The 19,614-nt window shown below is 38.8% G+C and overlaps 4 protein-coding genes across 4 annotated transcripts; all 4 read right to left on the reverse strand.

The window, feature by feature from the left end:
• Nucleotides 1-1,135: 1,135 nt before the first annotated feature.
• Nucleotides 1,136-8,746, reverse strand: LOC145223533 (carbohydrate sulfotransferase 1-like). Its single transcript, XM_080089943.1, has 7 exons — nucleotides 8,626-8,746; nucleotides 3,873-4,055; nucleotides 3,472-3,733; nucleotides 3,227-3,359; nucleotides 2,444-2,524; nucleotides 2,084-2,265; nucleotides 1,136-1,781 (listed from the first exon to the last, which is right to left on the reverse strand). Exons 1-7 carry the CDS (start codon nucleotides 8,744-8,746, stop codon nucleotides 1,463-1,465), a joined length of 1,281 nt encoding a protein of 426 aa, XP_079946069.1. The 3' UTR covers nucleotides 1,136-1,462.
• Nucleotides 8,747-9,136: 390 nt separating this feature from the next.
• On the reverse strand, nucleotides 9,137-9,986 carry LOC145225247 (carbohydrate sulfotransferase 1-like). The gene is made up of 2 exons (XM_080091931.1): nucleotides 9,812-9,986; nucleotides 9,137-9,653 (listed from the first exon to the last, which is right to left on the reverse strand). The coding sequence occupies exons 1-2, from the start codon at nucleotides 9,886-9,888 to the stop codon at nucleotides 9,335-9,337; spliced, it is 396 nt and encodes a 131-aa protein (XP_079948057.1). The 5' UTR covers nucleotides 9,889-9,986; the 3' UTR covers nucleotides 9,137-9,334.
• Nucleotides 9,987-11,332: 1,346 nt separating this feature from the next.
• LOC145223534 (carbohydrate sulfotransferase 3-like) lies at nucleotides 11,333-12,586 on the reverse strand. Its single transcript, XM_080089944.1, has 5 exons — nucleotides 12,412-12,586; nucleotides 12,019-12,280; nucleotides 11,774-11,891; nucleotides 11,456-11,536; nucleotides 11,333-11,338 (listed from the first exon to the last, which is right to left on the reverse strand). The coding sequence occupies exons 1-5, from the start codon at nucleotides 12,584-12,586 to the stop codon at nucleotides 11,333-11,335; spliced, it is 642 nt and encodes a 213-aa protein (XP_079946070.1).
• A 762-nt stretch (nucleotides 12,587-13,348) lies between these two features.
• Nucleotides 13,349-15,525, reverse strand: LOC145224503 (uncharacterized). The gene has a single exon (XM_080091017.1). It carries the CDS (start codon nucleotides 15,261-15,263, stop codon nucleotides 13,665-13,667), a length of 1,599 nt encoding a protein of 532 aa, XP_079947143.1. The 5' UTR covers nucleotides 15,264-15,525; the 3' UTR covers nucleotides 13,349-13,664.
• Nucleotides 15,526-19,614: the final 4,089 nt, after the last annotated feature.

Raw genomic sequence — 19,614 nt, forward strand, 5'->3', positions numbered from 1 at the left:
TATCAATTTCAATGCTGAGAAGCTTGTTGCTGCATCTTTTCTGCAGTTTAATGCACGCAGCAGTCATGTCTGAGATGAGACGATTCTCTTATAAGTCTGGTAACCCTACCTATAGTAATCAGTATAAATTTTATGAAACTACAAGTGGGTCACTGGAATTCACGTGGTGGGTCACTTCATGACCCGCGGGTCAGTGGTTCGCCATCTCTGTAGCCTAACCTAATAATTCGAAATTCGAAAATCGAAAATCATTCGAGTCCCTTCGTGGTACTAGAACCAAAGGGCTTCCATATTACGAATCCATTTGTCTTAAAGCCAACCATTTATCTGATTTGCTTTTTAATTGCTTAATGGTCCGGCCGTATTTTCCTGACAGGCATATTGACTCTGCGGTCCTTTTGTCCGAGGCCTAGGTATCTTTATGTGGTGTTTTAATTACTGGCTTTGTGTACTTTTGTTTATCTGTTATTTGTGGTTATTTTTATATCAGTTGTAAGTATTTCTGTTCATTCAGAATCGGTACTGGAGGATTCTAATGTCTGGATGTTGTTGGTGTGACTTTCTTTCCAGTTTAGGAGCAATCCAGTATATTAGCATTGGTTGCCAAGTTACCTTTTATCGCACAAAAAAATCATACCTAGAATTGGGTAGTTTATGTCACAAAGGGGATTTTTAATATTTTCGCCGCTTGCAGTAACAAATTTCGATTTCTGGTCTGGTTTCTCACCGTCGTTGCATGGCCATAAACTGCCACATACCCCTGAGTCTATCAGGAACATGGCCTTGTTCAATTAAGACCCGTACGTGGCTAACTGTTCGCGAGGTGGAGCTGCGAGCACCATTGTTCACAGTTTCGGGCATTGTCTCCAAAACGTGCATGATAGTATTATAATTTGCTTTGGTTTTGTGGAATTCCTCTGTGGTGGAAGGGAGGCACAGCATGTCTGCGTTTTCCGTCATAAAACTGATCATAACTGTTGTACTGATGTTGGAAATTCTCCCTGGTCGATTTCAAATTTCAGTCATGATATGTTGGTCTTTGTTTTGATAAAATTTTGCGACCCTGTGCGTAAGATTGTTGTGTGCGGGTATTGGCGCAAAAAGCAACATGCTTTATTTAAAAGGTTGCCTTAAGTTGAGTTTATTTCTCTGGCGAAAGAACATAAAGCGACAAAATCCTTTACTCATGACGGCATGACTATGGGCATATTTTTTTACCAAATCACTGAAACCCAAATATAAAAAAATAAAGGAGAGTTATGATTAATAATATTTTCAAAATTATTAGGTAACTGTAATTGCTACCTAGATTTTAAGACTGAAAACAAATGCAGCATCATCCGAACACAAAATTCTGATGCAGATATTTATTCTACAGATTACGCACTTAAGTTAATAATAGAAAACGAAAAGTAATATTATTTGTTATTAAACCAGTCAGAGAAAAAGACACGTCGTAGAGTTAGTTTACATTTCTCCTCAAAGTCGGTACTTTTATATCCCGGAGCTCATGTTCGTTTTTTACTTGCTTGTATCCATAAAAGTCCAACACCGATGCACACTTGTTTTGTATGTCAGCTACCTGCTGAAATGTCAGGTGGAATCTCCACCGTTGTGTTGTTGCTGCTGAATTTCTTGTCGTACTAAATGGATCCAACTTTCCATGTTTCGATTTAGTGTTTTGTAGAATCCAGTCCTTCATCTTTGTGTTCAAATCGAGTCCAACAAATCGATAAATTGCTTGAGCGTATTTCAAAGGCTGAAGCGCAAGGTCTTCATACCTGAAACGGCACGAAATTAGGAGGTAGGGTTAATGTCAATTCAAAGTTTGCGGTAAAAGTATTTCTACAACTGCATGCGGGATTCAAATTCTTTAGCGAAAATGGAGGACACTTGTGCACAACAGCACTATGAAAATAATAGGACAATAGAATGGTGCCACAAAACATGTCAATGCAACATATTGCATATACAATCGGCCACTCTTGTTTTAATTCGAGTACCACCGATATGCATGAAGACACACTCAACAAATTTGCGACAGTGTGCGTTGGTGGTTAGAACTAATGCAATTGAATCTTACCTGACCATCATATAGTTTCTGCTTAGCCACTTGGTATCACAGCTGGTGGCCAATCCTGCTTGTCCGTTGTTCAACATTCGTGAACACAGTTGCTCTGAAGAGTTTGGGGAATGAATACTCTCTGTATTTATTTTTATTCTAGAACTTTGAATTCCTCGTGGATCCCTTACAAGGTGAATAATCTGAAAACATAAAATCTATAAACCGCTTGCAGGACAATGATAGCAACCTTTATGTTCAATGTTCAAGAGTTGAAAAAGTGTTTACAATATTTTTTTTTTATTCGTTAAACTTTGAAATAGTTACAGCTAGTTTTAAACATTTTAATGAAAATAGAAAACAAAGTGAAAGTACTTTTACCTTCAAATTTAAATTCTGATTCACAGCAAGTTTCTTTAAATGTTGCATTTTGCACAAACGAATCGCTTTTATCACCGACATCTGAAGAAACGCTACTTACATTAAATTCGGTTTGCCATTGAAAAAAATCAGCGGTCTCATTGTTCGTATAATTACAACTAATCTCTTTTATGTCTGGCTGTATTAGCATTTAGGTAAAAATAAACTTCAGCAAGGATTTAAGAACTTTTAGTTAAAGACACTACATATACTTATACTTGTTGTGGTCATTTTTATTAAAGCATATCGGTTTCTATATTATTTGCGGTGTTGTGATTGTCGTGTAACGTGTCGTTTAACATACGTTTTAGACAAGCCAGATCACAAAGGCCCTTTTTGTGTCGGTTTTGCAGTGCATTTAAAGTTTATTAGTGCTGTGTAAGTTGTATTCTTAAGAAATAGCGTTATATAAGGAAAGATTAACTGCAGTGAATTAGCGTGTAATCTACGTGATAATTGGATAATTTAATTGTGTGTGTGGTAATTGACCCAGGTAGTTGTGTTTGTGTCTTGGTTAGTAGCTTTACTAAACTATCTATTTTGTATTAATTTAAATAAGACGCCAAGCAAATCTGTGTGGGAGTTTCTAATAAAATATGCTCTGTTATGTTGTGTACTGTTTCTTCTTGTAACTTATCTGTGTGGCAGACGCATCTTGAGGTGATATGTAACCCATACAGTGGCTAGTTAAAAGCGAGCTGGGACGTGAAGTCATAACCAATGGGTTTATTCTTCAATACTCACCTTTTTAGATCTACAAATACTGTTTGCACGTGTAATGTGCACTGGCCCACAATGTCTACATCTTGTTCGATCACCATGAGGACACAATTCCTTGGTGCATAATTCCCTTGAATTATGTCTGTTCAGTTTTATAGTTTATTCAGCAACAACATTATCTTTAAATTTATTTTTTTGAGACAACAAGTTTTTTGTTTATCTAATTATAAAAGAAGGCACTTGTGTCTAAGAAACATACATCTACTTACCTAAAGCAAAAGTTTTCTTTCAAACACAAATTGTGTTGCAAATACTTCCCTCTTTCAGCAGGGTTTTTATATCTCGGGGCAACATCAGGAAAGTCACATTTGAGTATATCACCGAGAACTTGCACCTTTTGGTCAACGTCTGTTTCACAGATGCCGTAAAACGGCATTAGAGGCTCGAAGGTGTAAAAGACGTCATCATGTTGGTTGAACAATTGACCGAGAAACGAAGTTCCCGATCTCATGTACGAAAATATAATCACTCCTATATGAAAGAAAATAAACGTTAAATATTGGTCAAAAATAGTATACAGTTGTATTGCTCAATGTCAGTTTTTAAATAGCAACAAACAATAAAGCGTAAAGTGTTAGTACCATTTAAAACCACGTTGTTATATACTTACCGTTTGACTGAGGAGGCAATGGATCGGTAGGTTTGTTGTAATAAATGTTAAAACGTTTCTTGTAGGCATTGGCATACTCTGATGGGTCGGACAACAAAGACAGCTTCACAGCGTCTGATAAATCGTCCTTTGTCACGTTAAACAGTTGAGATAGACGTGATTGCTGATCTTTCATTCCTTTTTCTGCAAAAAAGTCTTATGTCTGTCTACTGAAGGCCACAATACCAAATGAAGCCGGTGCTGAAGTATTCCGATGCGACAAGGCGTAGGAACTATAGTGATGCACCGATCGCCTAAAAACGTTAGGGCCGAAACCGACTATTCGGCCATGAGGTCGAATGACCAAAAATCCCGTTCTTATGGATGTTTTCAAGTGAACCTTGTGTTGTTGATGCGAGTGAACTCAATTATGACAAACCAAAATCTTTTTCACAATGCGGAAGCTTTACTAACCTTGTAATATTTTGCAGACAACGTGGCTCGTATTTTATAGATACAACAAATAGTTAATTTATGATGTTTCGTATGGGCGAAAATGAAAGTTTAGTTATAATTCCATGCAATCAAAAAGTTCGGTTTCAATCAAAGTTTTTTAAAAATTCGGTCCGAAACCGAAACTTATCAGCGTATTTCGACTAGTAGGAACATAAACATCTAGCCTGTGATGGGATTTACGGGGCCTATCCGAAACTGCATGGCGCTCTACCAGCTGAGTTACACCAGCTTATTAGCAGTCTGCCGAGATTCGATCTACACATTACCTTACCAATTAAGCCGTAACCTAAAATTTTCAATGTATAAGTTCACTGCGTTAAGTTGTAAAACGAACCGATTAAACATGTGCTCTTAACTATTGTATGTCACTAAAACTACGAGCCACTTTTAGACTTTCTGCACAATATGTAACTTTTATATCACATATCATGTTTTCTAGTATAGTATAAATTTTTTGGCATGGCGAACCGTCTTTATGATAAATATTTCAGGTTTTAGGCAAAAATAATTGGACTTTAGATCGAATAGGTTCGGTTTTGGCCAAATCTTTTGTAGTTGGGTGAGAACATTACCACTTAATTATTATTAATACCGTAAAACCACTCTTTTATGGGCTTTGTCCTTGGTGGTTGCAATACAACTCTGTGCATCCGAATCAATTCAAAATGTGTGGTTGGCCAACATTCAGGGAGATAAGAGAAGATGGCAATGCTTGTTAAAAGAAAACCAAACAAACAGAATCTTTGCTTGAAATGCATTGTTTTACTAAGTTGGATTGCTGTGAATAAAAAGTTGGATTTGGGTTATACTATAAGCTAAAGGTTCGGCATCGGCCAAATAGCTTGTTTTAAATTACGTTACACATTGTTCAAGCTTCGCTGGTGTTTCCGTTTAGGTGGGTTTCAATTGGCTAGCAGAACCTGTGGGTTCACCCGCTGATCTATTCAACCGGCTAAGTTCGTGCGGTTGCGATCCTACGACAGAATTCACCCAGTATACACATTAAGCATCGTTTAAATTAAACACCTGGACACGATGACCAATGTTTTTTTCGGTGTAATTGCTGTTTTACGAAACAGTTTAAAATGGCAATTGGAGAAAGTAACAAAGCAAATAAAATTTTACTTGGGAAAAATGCATCGGGTCGAGTCCCTATTACACCAGTAAACGAGGCAAGACAAAACCACAGGCTCAAGCTCGTCGAAGGTGGAATCACATGCACCGTTACCTGTCTCGCATGCTCGACTTGTCAGCTTCGTAGTAGGAGATCCCTGGGTTATACGCGAATTTTCGTTTTGTATACTCGGCAAAATATTGGCAAAAGACAGGCAACGACGAATAATTACGTCGAAAGCGGAGCGAAATGATTCTGGTAATGTCACATAAGATTTGGTCAAATGTATTCCACAAAACTATCAAGTAGTTTTTTCAGGCCACAATCATATTTAATGCATCACTAGTATTGACTATCTACACCAGCGCCCTTTAACCTTTTTTAAAGAAAGTTCGTTGCATATCAAACAAGTTAACACTACGACTATATACGCAAACAGTTGCCATTCTTTTGTTATCTGGGTTAAAGACATGCGTGGCGACCACCGTGGTTATTTTTGTTTGTTTTAAAAAAAATCGAAATATAAAGTCGAAATAATAATCAAGAACAATATTACTTTCAACAAAATAGTACTTGCAATATGGAACAGTAACCGTGCCCTAAAACGGCAACCACATTTGTTTTTGACGTCAATCACATACTTGTTTGTCACTGAATGGTTAGTAATTATTATGTACAAAGCGATTATGTTGTAATAACTAATGATTTTCACGCTGATCATCATCAAACTAACAATTACTTCTTTACTTGTTGAAATGTTTTTAACGTTGCTAACTCATAGATAAATGTTTTAATAATGTGTTCTAAAATAAGAAATATTAAAGAACCATTCATGTAAAACACCAGAAAAACTTAAGAGACACAATTTTGACAACTTGAGTTACGACAGACCTTATATCCTATCCTATTTATGCGTAGCATTTTTTCTACACATGGCGAACAATGCATCCACGACCTCGCATAACTGTGGATGTCCGTTTGAAAATAGTTTTTTTTTTTTCAAAAAAAGAGTGATGAGCAAAAGATGGGGTATGGCAAGTCAGCGATTGTAAAGACACCTCGGTTTCGGGAGAATAAAATGTTACGATCAATCTAAACCGGTGCAAAAAAGTAAAATTTGGTTTGTTACAACACAAATACTGCAAAATTAACATTGGTTTGTTAGTGATTAGTTTTTGCGCACGAGAACTGCGCCAAAAGATAATTACGCGATTACTGTTTATAAGTAGGCCTACTTCTTGTAGTACATCTTGACCAACTTCGGCCGCGTTCCTGTCAAAGGGACCGATAAGATGTAAAATCAATGTTGTTCGCAAAACTTGTGGTTTTGGCACCAAAAAAATCCTCTGTAACAGCCAAGTATTGTTTGTACGAAAAAACAATTGCGTGAAAACCACCAGACTTGCTTCTGCCGGAAATATGTCTTTTTACGTTGGAATGAATAAGATTTTTGTCGTTTCACACATAATTTAACTCACAAAAACTTTAGTTTAAATTTTTCTGCCGCCATCTTGCATTTTTGTAAAACTCGGCGCCTATGGGTATTACTGAGCAGGGGATACTCGTGAACATTCCACTGGATTTAATTAAATTCAAAGTTACAAATACTTCGTAGTTTGAGAAGCGATTGTATAGATAGGAGGTGTGAAAGCAAAACAAGTTTACTCTTGCGCTCCTTATCATACCAACAATGACCAACATACACAATTAACAAAATAGCAGTATTGTTTGTTTGCGAGACTGCGATAAAAGCTGGTTGTAAGTAAAGTGAGGTAATTCATTTTTGTGTATCCCCTAGAATCTAGAACAGCTCTTGCATATTTTTCATACAATTGGCAATTATGAAATCGCCCCGCCTAGAAGTAAAATTAGAAAAACACACAACTGACAAAAAATTGCTTTTTCTGGTTTACAGCTGATTCAATGCGTATAAAGTTGTTCACAAACCTTGCTATCTCAGTTATGACTCGCCTATCTTGGTTAACGAAACCGAATAAACGCATTTTAATGTCCTGGATCTGGCGAAACAATGCTGCATGGTTGCATTAACAGATATGTTCATATGACTGTCGAATAAACGCATTCTTCCCTGTTTTCGTCGACATGCTTTCGCTTTGGCTGGAAAAAACAAGTGCAAGTCGATGATAAAATTAAAAGTAAACAGTTATAAACACTAAACCCGTAGCGCCTGCTTCTGGTCGATTTGTGAAATTAAGTGCTTACCTGCCTCATCGTATGTTGCACAGCTTCGTTCGAAGCGTATGGGAGATCGCCAGGTTACATATACGCATTATCGTTTTGTCCATTACAGGCAAAATATCCACAATGGCGCAAAACAATAAAAAGTCCAAAACATACAAGCCTAACTGAGTCCAGTTAGTTGACAAAAACTGTTATACTTTGTAACACAGTCTTCGTTGATAGATAATGGTTTAATACGAAATCCATACAAGAAATGAGCATATAAGTTTTATGTTTCCCGAAAAGTTGAGATTTCAAGATTTCGGAGCTCATGTAATCAGTATAAATTTTATGAAACTACAAGTGGGTCACTGGAATTCACGTGGTGGGTCACTTCATGACCCACGGGTCAGGGGTTCGCCATCTCTGGTCTATAGCCTATAGCCTAATAATTCGAAAATCATTCGAGTCCCTTCGTGGTACTAGAACCAAAGGGCTTCCAGATAACGAATCCATTTGTCTTAAAGCCAACCATTTATCTGATTTGCTTTTTTAATTGCTTAATGGTCCGGCCGTATTTTCCTGACAGGCATATTGACTGGCGGTCCTTTTGTCCGAGGCCTAGGTATCTTTATGTGGTGTTTTACTGGCTTTGTGTACTTTTGTTAACTGTTATTTGTGGTTATTTTTATATCAGTTGTAAGTATTTCTGTTCATTCAGGATCGGTACTGGAGGATTATAATGTCTGGGTGTTGTTGGTGTGACTTTCTTTCCAGTTTAGGAGCAATCCAGTATATTAGCATTGGTTGCCAAGTTACCTTTTATCGCACAAAAAAATCATACCTAGAATTGGGTAGTTTATGTCACAAAGGGGATTTTATATTTTCGCCGCTTGCAGTAACAAATTTCGATTTCTGGTCTGGTTTCTCACCGTCGTTGCATGGCCATAAACTGCCACATACCCCTGAGTCTATCAGGAACATGGCCTTGTTCAATTAAGACCCGTACGTGGCTAACTGTTCGCGAGGTGGAGCTGCGAGCACCATTGTTCACAGTTTCGGGCAATGTCTCCAAAACGTGCATGATAGTATCATAATTTGCTTTGGTTTTGTGGAATTCCTCTGTGGTGGAAGGGAGGCACAGCATGTCTGCGTTTTCCGTCATAAAACTGATCATAACTGTTGTACTGATGTTGGAAATTCTTCTTGGTCGATTTCAAATTTCAGTCATGATATGTTGATCTTTTGTTTTGATAAAATTTTGCGACCCTGTGCGTAAGATTGTTGTGTGCGGGTATTGGCGCAAAAAGCAACATGCTTTATTTAAAAGGTTGCGTTAAGTTGAGTTTATTTCTCTGGCGAAAGAACACAAAGCGAAGAACACACAAACTCGTGACGGCATGACTATGGGCATATTTTTTACAAAATCACTGAAACCCAAATAAACAAATTAAAGGAGAGTTATGAATAATAATATTTTCAAAATTATTAGGTAACTGTAAGTGCTAGTGCTACCTAGATTTTAAGACTGAAAACAAATGCAGCATCATCCGAACACAAAATTCTGATGCAGATATTTATTCTACAGATTACGCACTTGAGTTAATAATAGAAAACGAAAAGTAATATTATTTGTTATTAAACCAGTCAGAGAAAAAGACACGTCGTAGAGTTAGTTTACATTTCTCCTCAAAGTCGATACTTTTATATCCCGGAGCTCATGTTCGTTTTTTAATTGCTTGTATCCATAAAAGTCCAACACCGATGCACACTTGTTTTGTATGTCAACTACCTGCTGAAATGTCAGGTGGAATCTCCACCGTTGTGTTGTTGCTGCTGAATTTCTTGTCGTACTAAATGGATCCAACTTTCCATGTTTCGATTTAGTGTTTTGTAGAATCCAGTCCTTCATCTTTGTGTTCAAATCGAGTCCAACAAATCGATAAATTGCTTGAGCGTATTTCAAAGGCTGAAGCGCAAGGTCTTCATACCTGAAACGGCACGAAATTAGGAGGTAGGGTTAATGTCAATTCAAAGTTTGCGGTAAAAGTATTTCTACAACTGCATGCGGGATTCAAATTCTTTAGCACACTTAACAAATTTGTGACAGTGTGCGTTGGTGGTTAGAACTATTGCAATTGAATCTTACCTGACCATCATATAGTTTCTGCTTAGCCACTTGGTATCACAGCTGGTGGCCAATCCTGCTTGTCCGTTGTTCAACATTCGTGAACACAGTAGCTCTGAAGAGTTTGGGGAATGAATGTTCTCTGTATTTATTTTTATTCTAGAACTTTGAATTCCTCGTGGATCCCTTACAAGGTGAATAATCTGAAAAAATAAAATCTATAAACCGCTTGCCGGACACGATGGCAACCTTTGTGTCAGCGGTTCTCATTCCTTTTTGCTTTTCACCAAATGCGACCTCTTTACACACACAGTTTAGAAAGTTTACTACCAGAATGTGACCATCATACTGTCAAATGTCACTGTTAACAGTTCGGCTTTTTGCTGTACAGAAGCCTCTTAAAATTGTGGTTATGGCTCATGTCACGACAAACTATTTCAATATTCAAGTTTTTTTTATATCAATACGTCAAAAACATAACCATAGAAGTATTTATTTGCAAACGCTTTTGCCTCTATTCTAAATCAAACTGTCGTGTGTGTAACTATGCTGAAAAGAAGTCCCGTGGAAAATTTGTATAAACATATTTTCGAGTTGGCCCATTTGGGGTCGCGACCCCCAGGTTGAAAAATACCGCTTTATTTTCAATGTTCAAAAGTTGAAAAAGTTATTACAATATTTTTTTCGAACCAGGACACTCCTGGCGAGGAATCCCGATCAAGGTTTTTTATGTCTGTATATGAGTCAGGCGCGCCAAACCATTCGGCCAAGTTCCTGCCCTTATAGAATTTATCTTAAAATTGGGAGCAACATCTTAAAATTGGGAGCAACATTACAAAGTCATAGCGTCCTCTAACCAATGATACTATTGTATAGTACCATTGCTCTAACCGATTTACTATGCTTTTTCTCAGGTATGAAATGCTTTTGTACACGAAAATTCAAACGTTAATGTAAACATTGTACACAATGATATCATGGCCGCTACACTAGCCTTTATGGTTATTCAAGTTTTAAGGTCTACAACAGGGATGGCGAACCTTGTTAGTTGAATGGGTCAAACATGATATCAAAATTCGAAAAGAAAACAAAGTGGGTCACATATTTTTTTACATGTCAATGTCAAGATGCTTGTTGTTGCATCTTTTCTGCAAGTCTTGTAATCCTAGGTAGTTTTCAGTTTAATACACGCAGCAGTCATATCTGAGCTGAGACGATTCCTGGCACTTGATTTTATGAAATTCATGTGTGGAACCGAACAGCGTCAACAAAGGTACAACAAATCGTTTCAAGTTCAACGTTTAAATAAACATATTTGTTGCCTCATAATTGACTCAACAATCTGTATATTGAGACAATAAGCAATCTGGCAAAGGACTTAAAGTTAACTGTTGCGTTGGTTTTTAATCTTGGAAATCTGGTAACCCTACCTATATTAATCAGTATAAATTTTTGAAACTACAAGTGGGTCACTGGAATTTACGTGGTGGGTCACTTTTTGACCCGCGGGTCAGTGGTTCGCCATCCCTGGTCTACAACATATTAATTCTATAACATATAGAAAAAGTTATTACAATATTTTTTGTGTTTGTTGAACTATGAAAAAGTTACAGCTAGTTTTAAACATTTTAATAAAAATAAAAAACAAAGTGAAAGTACTTTTACCTTTAAATTTATATTTTGGTTAATAGCAAGTTTCTTCAAATGTTGCACTTTGCACAAACGAATCGCTTTTATCACCGACATCTGAAGAAACGATACTTAAATTAAATTCGGTATGAAAAAATTAGCGGTCTCATCGTTCGTATATGATCACGACTAATCCTTTTTATTCACATCAATGGGTGGCTGTATAACCATTTGGGTAAAAATAAACTTCAGCAAAGATGAAGAACGGTGCATCTAACCCACGCAGTGGCCAGTTATAAAGCGAGTTGGGACGTGAAATCATAACCAAGGTGTTTTGTTTTCTACAATACTCACCTTTTTAGATCTACAAATAACGTTTGCACGTGTAATGTGCACTGGCCCACAATGTCTACATCTTGTTCGATCTCCATAAGGACACAATTCCTTGGTGCATAATTCCCTTGAGTTATCTCTGTGAAATTTTAGAGTTTATTCAGCAACAACATTATCTTTAAATTTAACTTTTTTAGAGACAACAAGTTTTTTGTTTATCTAATTATAAAAGAAGGCACTTGTGTCTAAGGGACATACATACTTACCTAAAGCAAAAGTTTTCTTTCAAACACAAATTGTGTTGCAAATACTTTCCTCTTTCAGCAGGGTTTTTGTATCTTGGTGCAACTTTAGGAAAGTCACATTTGAGTATATCACCGAGCACTTGCACCTTTTGGTCAACGTCTGTTTCACAGATGTCGTAAAACGGCATTAGAGGTTCAAATGTGTAAAAGACGTCATCGCGCTGGTTGAACAACTGACCGAGAAACGAAGTTCCCGATCTCATGTAGGAAAATATGATGACTCCTATATGAAAGAATAGACGTAAAATATTGGTCAAAAATAGTATACAGTTATATTGCTCAATGTTTTTAAATAGCAACAAACAATAAAGTGTAAAGTGTTAGTACCATTTAAAACCACGTTGTTATACTCACCGTATGACTGATGAGGCAATGGATCGGTAGGTTTGTTGTAATAAATGTTGAAACGTTTCTTGTAGGCATTGGCATACTCTGATGGGTCGGACAACAAAGACAGCTTCACAGCGTCTGATAAATCGTCCTTTGTCACGTTTAACAGTTGGCATAGTTGTGATTGCTGTTCTTTCATTCCTTTCACTGCAAAAAATTGTTATGTCTGTAGGTCTACTGAAGGCCACAATACCAAATAAAGCCGGTGCTCAAGTATTCCGATGCGACAAGGCGTAAGAACTAGTGATACACCGAACCGACCTAAAAAGGTTAGGGCCGAAACCGAATATTCGGCCATGAGGTCGAATAACACCGGCCAAATCAGGCCGAACCTAAAACCTCGTTCTATGTTTTTAACCGAACCTTATGTTGTTAATGCGAGTGAACACGATTATGACAAATCAAGATCTCTTTTTTTGAAAATTCGGCCCGAAAACGAAACTTTGGAAATCAGCGTATTCGACCGAAATGTTTCGGCCAGCCGATACTGCAGTGCATCACTAGTAGGAAAAGAAACGTGATAGGGTTTACGCGACCTATCCGAAACTGCATGGCGCTTTACTAGCTGAGTTACACTAGCTTATTAGCAGTCTGCAGACTCGGCATGCCGAGATTCGATCTGCCCATTGCCTGACCAATTAAGCCGTAACCGAGCCACTTTCTGCACAATATTTTACGTATTGTGTAACTTTTATATCACAAACCATGTTTTTTTAGTGTAGTATATATTTTTGGCTCGGAGAACCGTCTTTATGACAAATATTTTAGGTTTTAGGCAAAATATTTTGGCTTTAGATCGGATAAGCTCGGTTTTGGCCAAACCCTTTTGTCGCAAACTAGTCGGGTCAGATATCCCTACTGTTGCTATTTGTGTTGACGCTGTCTTTGGCACACCGAGAACTTTCGAGATGTTTACTGTATTCTCTCCACCATAGAATGAATTCGTTATTAAAAACGCACCACAGCTGCACCCAAACCACAGGTTACTCTAGTTCAAACACAAGGCGTGACATGGCGTGATGATAGAACCTATCAGATGCATTGTTACGTCATAAGATGTCTAGGTTGCAATGTCCTGAACAAGTTAATTTGTGGCAATACCCCCTTTTTAAAGCGAAATACGTGAATTTCGACATCACAAAACACACACAAATTGACATTTAAGAACGAACACGAAAACACAACGTCAGGCAAAACACGTATTTAATTAGACCAACTCATGTAACCGCTTCAACGGTTGCATCTTGGACCTTTTTGAACTCCGCCTGATTTTTCAATGGCCATCCCTCGTTTGGCGGTACTACCCGATATTTTGCCTTAATCTTCGACGTCTTCTTTTGAAACCGCGTCAAAGCTGCGTTAGCTTTCCTCCACAGTGGATCTGGATCATCCGCTGGTCGGACTCCACCAATATTTCCAATAACCAAATCATGCGACGGGTTATTCAAACATAACGCTTCGACCTCTCCCGTAAAATATGGAGTATTCACTTCCATGTTGGCCACCTCAGCTGATACGACAGAACCGTCGGCCAAACTAAGAAAACCTGGCCTGTCCGAGACTTGATCATCATGGACGAATTTCCTGTCAACCAGAACGCCCGTGCAACCTGTGTCTCTTAACACAGTGACCGTCTGGTTGTTTACCACGCCTTCACGTAATGGGAGATTGGACTCCTGGACTCCCTCCATCGAACATGCTGCCGCGCTGGACATCCTTACCGGTGGCAACGCACGCGAATAGCAATCTTTCGCGATGTGTCCCACTTTGTCACACAGAAAACATTTTCTAGGCACTCTAGCATCAGGTTTACGCTTCGGACAGTTCTCAGTCGCATGCCCTGCTTGCTTGCATTCAGCACAAAGCTCGCGTACTTCTTGACGCACATCGTGGGCCATCTCTCGGTTGTGTGCTGCCAAAAACTGCTCGGCGATCCCAGTCAAACTATCTAAAGTTTTCGGTGCCTGTTCCATTAGATGAGTCGATAGCTCCTTCGGACATGACTTGAGGAACTGCTCCTTCACCAAAAGCGAACTTACATCTTTCCATTCGATGGAAAATCCAGACAACTTCACCCATTTTTGCAGGTAGTTCTGCAGTCGCACTGCGAACTGAGAAGGACTTTCTCCTTTCTCCGGCTTTGAATTTCGAAATCTACATCGATATCCTTCCTCGTTCAAGTCGTACCTGTTGAGTAGCGCCTGCTTGAGTTGGTCATAATCGACTGCGTCATCATCAGAGAGCCTTGAGTAGACATCCAATGCTCGACCCGTTAGCAAGGCACTAAGCGCGCTTGCCCATTCGGACCTGTCCCATTTGCAAGTAACAGCAAAACGCTCAAAACGCAACAGATAACTGTCCAGTTCATCTTTGCCATCTACGAACGCAGGCAGCTTCGGTGCTTTCGCTTTGCCCGCTGACGCTTCGCGTTGTGCTCCGCCGATTTCTGCCATTTGCAACTCCAAACGCTTTAACTCCAACTGGTGCGCTCTGTCTTGGGCCTCTGCCTCGATACGCCTTGTTTCAGCTTCAGCCTCGGCTGCGCGGCTACGCTCGTCAGCTTCGGCCTCAGCCTGTATTCGCCTTTCCTCGGCTGTGCGGCGTCGCTCCTCAGCTTCGGCCTCAGCCTGTATTCTCCTTTCCTCGGCTGCGCGGCGTCGCTCCTCAGCTTCCGCCTCAGCCTGTATTCGCTTAACTTCAGCTTCTCTAGCCAAACGGCGCTCTTCTCGTTCAAACGCCTGTTGCTCGTTAATAAACTTTGCTAAATCGGCGCCAGCCAAACCCAGCTGTTTTCCGACTTCTACAATCTTTTCCATCTCTTTCTTGGTTCACTACCAGGTAAGACAACAACACTGAAAACTAATCCCGGACGAGCCCCCAATTGTCGCAAACTAGTCGGGTCAGATATCCCTACTGTTGCTATTTGTGTTGACGCTGTCTTTGGCACACCGAGAACTTTCGAGATGTTTACTGTATTCTCTCCACCATAGAATGAATTCGTTATTAAAAACGCACCACAGCACCCAAACCACAGGTTACTCTAGTTCAAACACAAGGCGTGACATGGCGTGATCAGTGTTTCATACCGGAACGGAACGGAACGTTATACCGGAACGAAATAAATAATTTTTGCCTCAAATACCGGAACGAAATACCGAAATAAAAAATATTCAAAATACCGGAACGGAACGAAATACCGTTATTTTTTATTACGGTATTTCGTTCTGGACATTTGACATGTAACAATTGCTAAAAATTTTGCGCCGTTAGACTAAGCTAGGCTATAATAAAAATTGAAGATGCTACAATTTACATCTTGTTGACCATCATTGTCAAATGTTATGTGACGTAACAACTACCGACAATAATTCTTGTGTGTTGCAACTTTCTTTCTTTATTCGCTTAATAGTTGGAAAGAACATAAAGAAATGTTCTTTTGTCAAGACCGAAATACCGAAAAATACCGTTACAAATATATTTCGGTCAGACCGGAACGAAATGAAAATATCGGTCTGGAACGAAATAACGAAATAAATAATTTGCTCAGAACGAATAACGTTATTTAGTTTCGTTCCGTTCCGTTATGAAACACTGGGCGTGATGATAGAACCTATCAGATGCATTGTTACGTCATAAGATGTCTAGGTTGCAATGTCCTGAACAAGTTAATTTGTGGCACCTTTGTAGTTAGGTGAGAGCAATACTACTTAATTATTATTAATACCGTAAAACCATTCTTTTATGGGCTTCGTCCTTGGTGGTTGCAATACAACTCTGTGCATCTGAATCAATTCAAAATGTGTGGTTAGCCAACATTCAGGGAGAGAAAAGAAGATGACTACGCTTGTTAAAAGAAAACCAAACAAACATAATCTTTGCTTGAAATGCATTGTTTTACTAAGTTGGATTTCTGTAGATACAAAATTGAATTTGGGTAATACTACATGCTAAAGGTTCGGCATCGGTCAAATAGCTTGTTTTAAATTACGTTACACACTGTTCAAGCTTCGCTGGTGTTTCCGTTTAGGTGGGTTTCAATTGGCTAGCAGAACCTGTGGGTTTACCCACTGATCTATGCAACCGGCTATACCCGGTCACGTTCGGGCGGTCGGTTGCGATCTTACCACAGAATACACCCAGTACACTTTGAGCATCGTTTAAACTTTAAATAGCTGAATCGATGACCAATTTTTTTCGGTGTGGTTGCTGTTTTACAAAACAGTTTACAATGGCAATTGGAGAAAGTAACAATGCAAATATAATTTTCCTTGGGACAAATGCATCGGGTCTAGTATAGGGTTGCCATACGTCAGGATTTTCCCTGACATGCCAGGGAATTTAGTGCTTAAATCTGCGTCAAGGAGAAATGTTAAGTTGTACTTAAAAGTCAGGAATTTAACAAAAAAAAGTATATATATATAAACTTACTATGAAATTAATGAAGAAAAGTGTCTTGTAAATAGCTACAACCGCTTTTATACCTTAAAACGTAAAGAGACAAACTGGCGGCGCTGTAACATAATGATGTAATATTCGCATTGACGTCATGAGTAAGAGCGGACGTGACTTGTAAGTTTTCCCATTACGTGATTTATATACCTCAAGTGTTTGATTGCGTGAGACCGCAGAGGTACATCCCATATAATTGCTAATTGATGTTTTGAACACAGGATGGAAACGTTCTGTGCCTCCAGGCCAATAACAGATCCCATGTGCGTAGTTTAATGACGTTGTTTTGATATGTGTTTATATACCGTATCTTTCAAGTTCTCGTTGGGCAGATTTGACTGGGCTTCGCCCCAGCCCTGGACATTATTCTATTCGATTCGACTTCGGTTGGGCGTATGAATCACATTACGTCAAGCCACGTTTAAATTGCATTACTGTTGGTGTTATAATAAAACAAACTAACCAACGGCTGGACTATTGCTGTTAGCACAATCGGAAGCGCAAGAACACGTAATACACATACATACCTAATTCCTACAATTGGTGACCCCGACTGCGATTTGCTACCAGCAGTAAATTGCAAGAAGAGAAGAAGAAATACGTCAAACAACAACCACAACAACAACAACAACAACAACTGTGACCGTGAGTACCAAAACAATTGTACTTTTTTGGTCGGAAGATCTTTCATCATCTAAACGAAGATAATCCTTCTTAAACCATTCAACAAATAACCTTCTGATCCATTCAAGCGTCAAGCAACAATCAAGCAAGCGGTACAATTTAACCCCGCAACAATCAAGCATCGCTTAGACTACGACTAGTCGACGAACAAGCATTAAGCCTTGCCAAGTGCTAGAAGGTTACTATCAATCAATCAATCCATCCACAAGGATTCAAGAGCACGAGCTTTCAATTTCTTGACGAATCAATCAAGCTCGAGCTATTGAGGAGGATATGTACTATTCGAGGTACGGAGATCGGAAACACGAACTGTCTATATTATAACTGGATTACGGAACAAATGGAATAAGCAAAGACGACATCAAGCTACGTCATGAATCACTACTTCAACGATGACGCTTCTTGAATCTTACCAGTTAAGTTTTCCTTATTGTTTTTGTTATGTCATTAAGTTCTTTGCCTACCCCATTCTTGGGATATGTTATACTAACACGTAACACCTTTGTTTGTCTCTTTATTTGTAATGTGCTAGTTTAAAAGCTACTTATTGTGAAACACACACTTAATTTGAACTATTAATTTCGAAACTAAGCTTTTTATTATCGCTTTTGCTTGTCTCGATATCCATTAGCTTCGTGGAGACTCGACTTTACGAGTTGAGACACTTTATTCTCTAGTATGCCACCTAGGAAAAGTTAGCTCTTGGTAGCGTTTGTGACTGATAAACACAATTAATTACTTTTCGTGGTTCTGAGAAATACGTTAGCTTTTCGCGCGTACCTGCTTTACACCAGTCCTTATTGTCTGCAAGCAACATGCTCTATTTTTGACGGGATGAGCTTTTCCCCGCACTTATATTCTCCCATGACACTTCACAAGGTTGCTATACCTTTACTGGCTAGATGGCGTCCCAATTGGAAACATGATGCATTAGACACTAGACCAGATATCTTTGCTAGGCCATAGCTGCCTCAGATGTTGCTTACCGAAGCATATTGCGTGAATAACTTTGACCACGTAGAGTAAAAGCGATTATTATTTAGTGATGTTTTGTTATTTGTAATTGCATCTAAATTTTGCTCTAGCACAAAGCAAACCGTTTTGTACGTGTACTGCTGTTTATTTTTATTGTTACAGAAATGTGAATTCATACAACAACTTGTGGCACAATGAAGGAGGACATTTGAATTTCCCATACCACTGCTGAGCCCGATTCTCGAATTTTCGGATAACTGTCGACAACCGAGCTCGAGAGACGCGCAAGCGTTATGACAAATTGTACTGTTAACGCGTATCAGTTTTGGTGTGGTTAATTAAATGTTTTTCTTCGTATCGTCACAATTGTTTTCACATGTTTTTTCGCAATTCTTTCTTGTGAATGTTTCTTGTAAAACACTTTTTGGAGGAAGACTAATGTAACATAATGATGTAATATTCGCATTGACGTCATGAGTAAGAGCGGACGTGACTTGTAAGTTTTCCCATTACGTGATTTATATACCTCAAGTGTTTGATTGCGTGAGACCGCAGAGGTACATCCCATATAATTGCTAATTGATGTTTTGAACACAGGATGGAAACGTTCTGTGCCTCCAGGCCAATAACAGATCCCATGTGCGTAGTTTAATGACGTTGTTTTGATATGTGTTTATATACCGTATCTTTCAAGTTCTCGTTGGGCAGATTTGACTGGGCTTCGCCCCAGCCCTGGACATTATTCTATTCGATTCGACTTCGGTTGGGCGTATGAATCACATTACGTCAAGCCACGTTTAAATTGCATTACTGTTGGTGTTATAATAAAACAAACTAACCAACGGCTGGACTATTGCTGTTAGCACAATCGGAAGCGCAAGAACACGTAATACACATACATACCTAATTCCTACAGCGCGTAGGTTAACAAACAAAGTTACTGTTTTGCAGTGTGTATGCACGCGTAACAATACCTGTTTGTTACTAGTTGTCTGACTACGCGTTAAATACGGAAATACAAATCCGCGTTTCCAGAAAACACAGAATTTGATGCTACGT

Source organism: Phallusia mammillata, chromosome 4, assembly GCF_965637545.1.
Source record: "Phallusia mammillata chromosome 4, kaPhaMamm4.hap1.1, whole genome shotgun sequence".
NCBI classification, from domain to species: Eukaryota; Metazoa; Chordata; class Ascidiacea; order Phlebobranchia; family Ascidiidae; genus Phallusia; species Phallusia mammillata.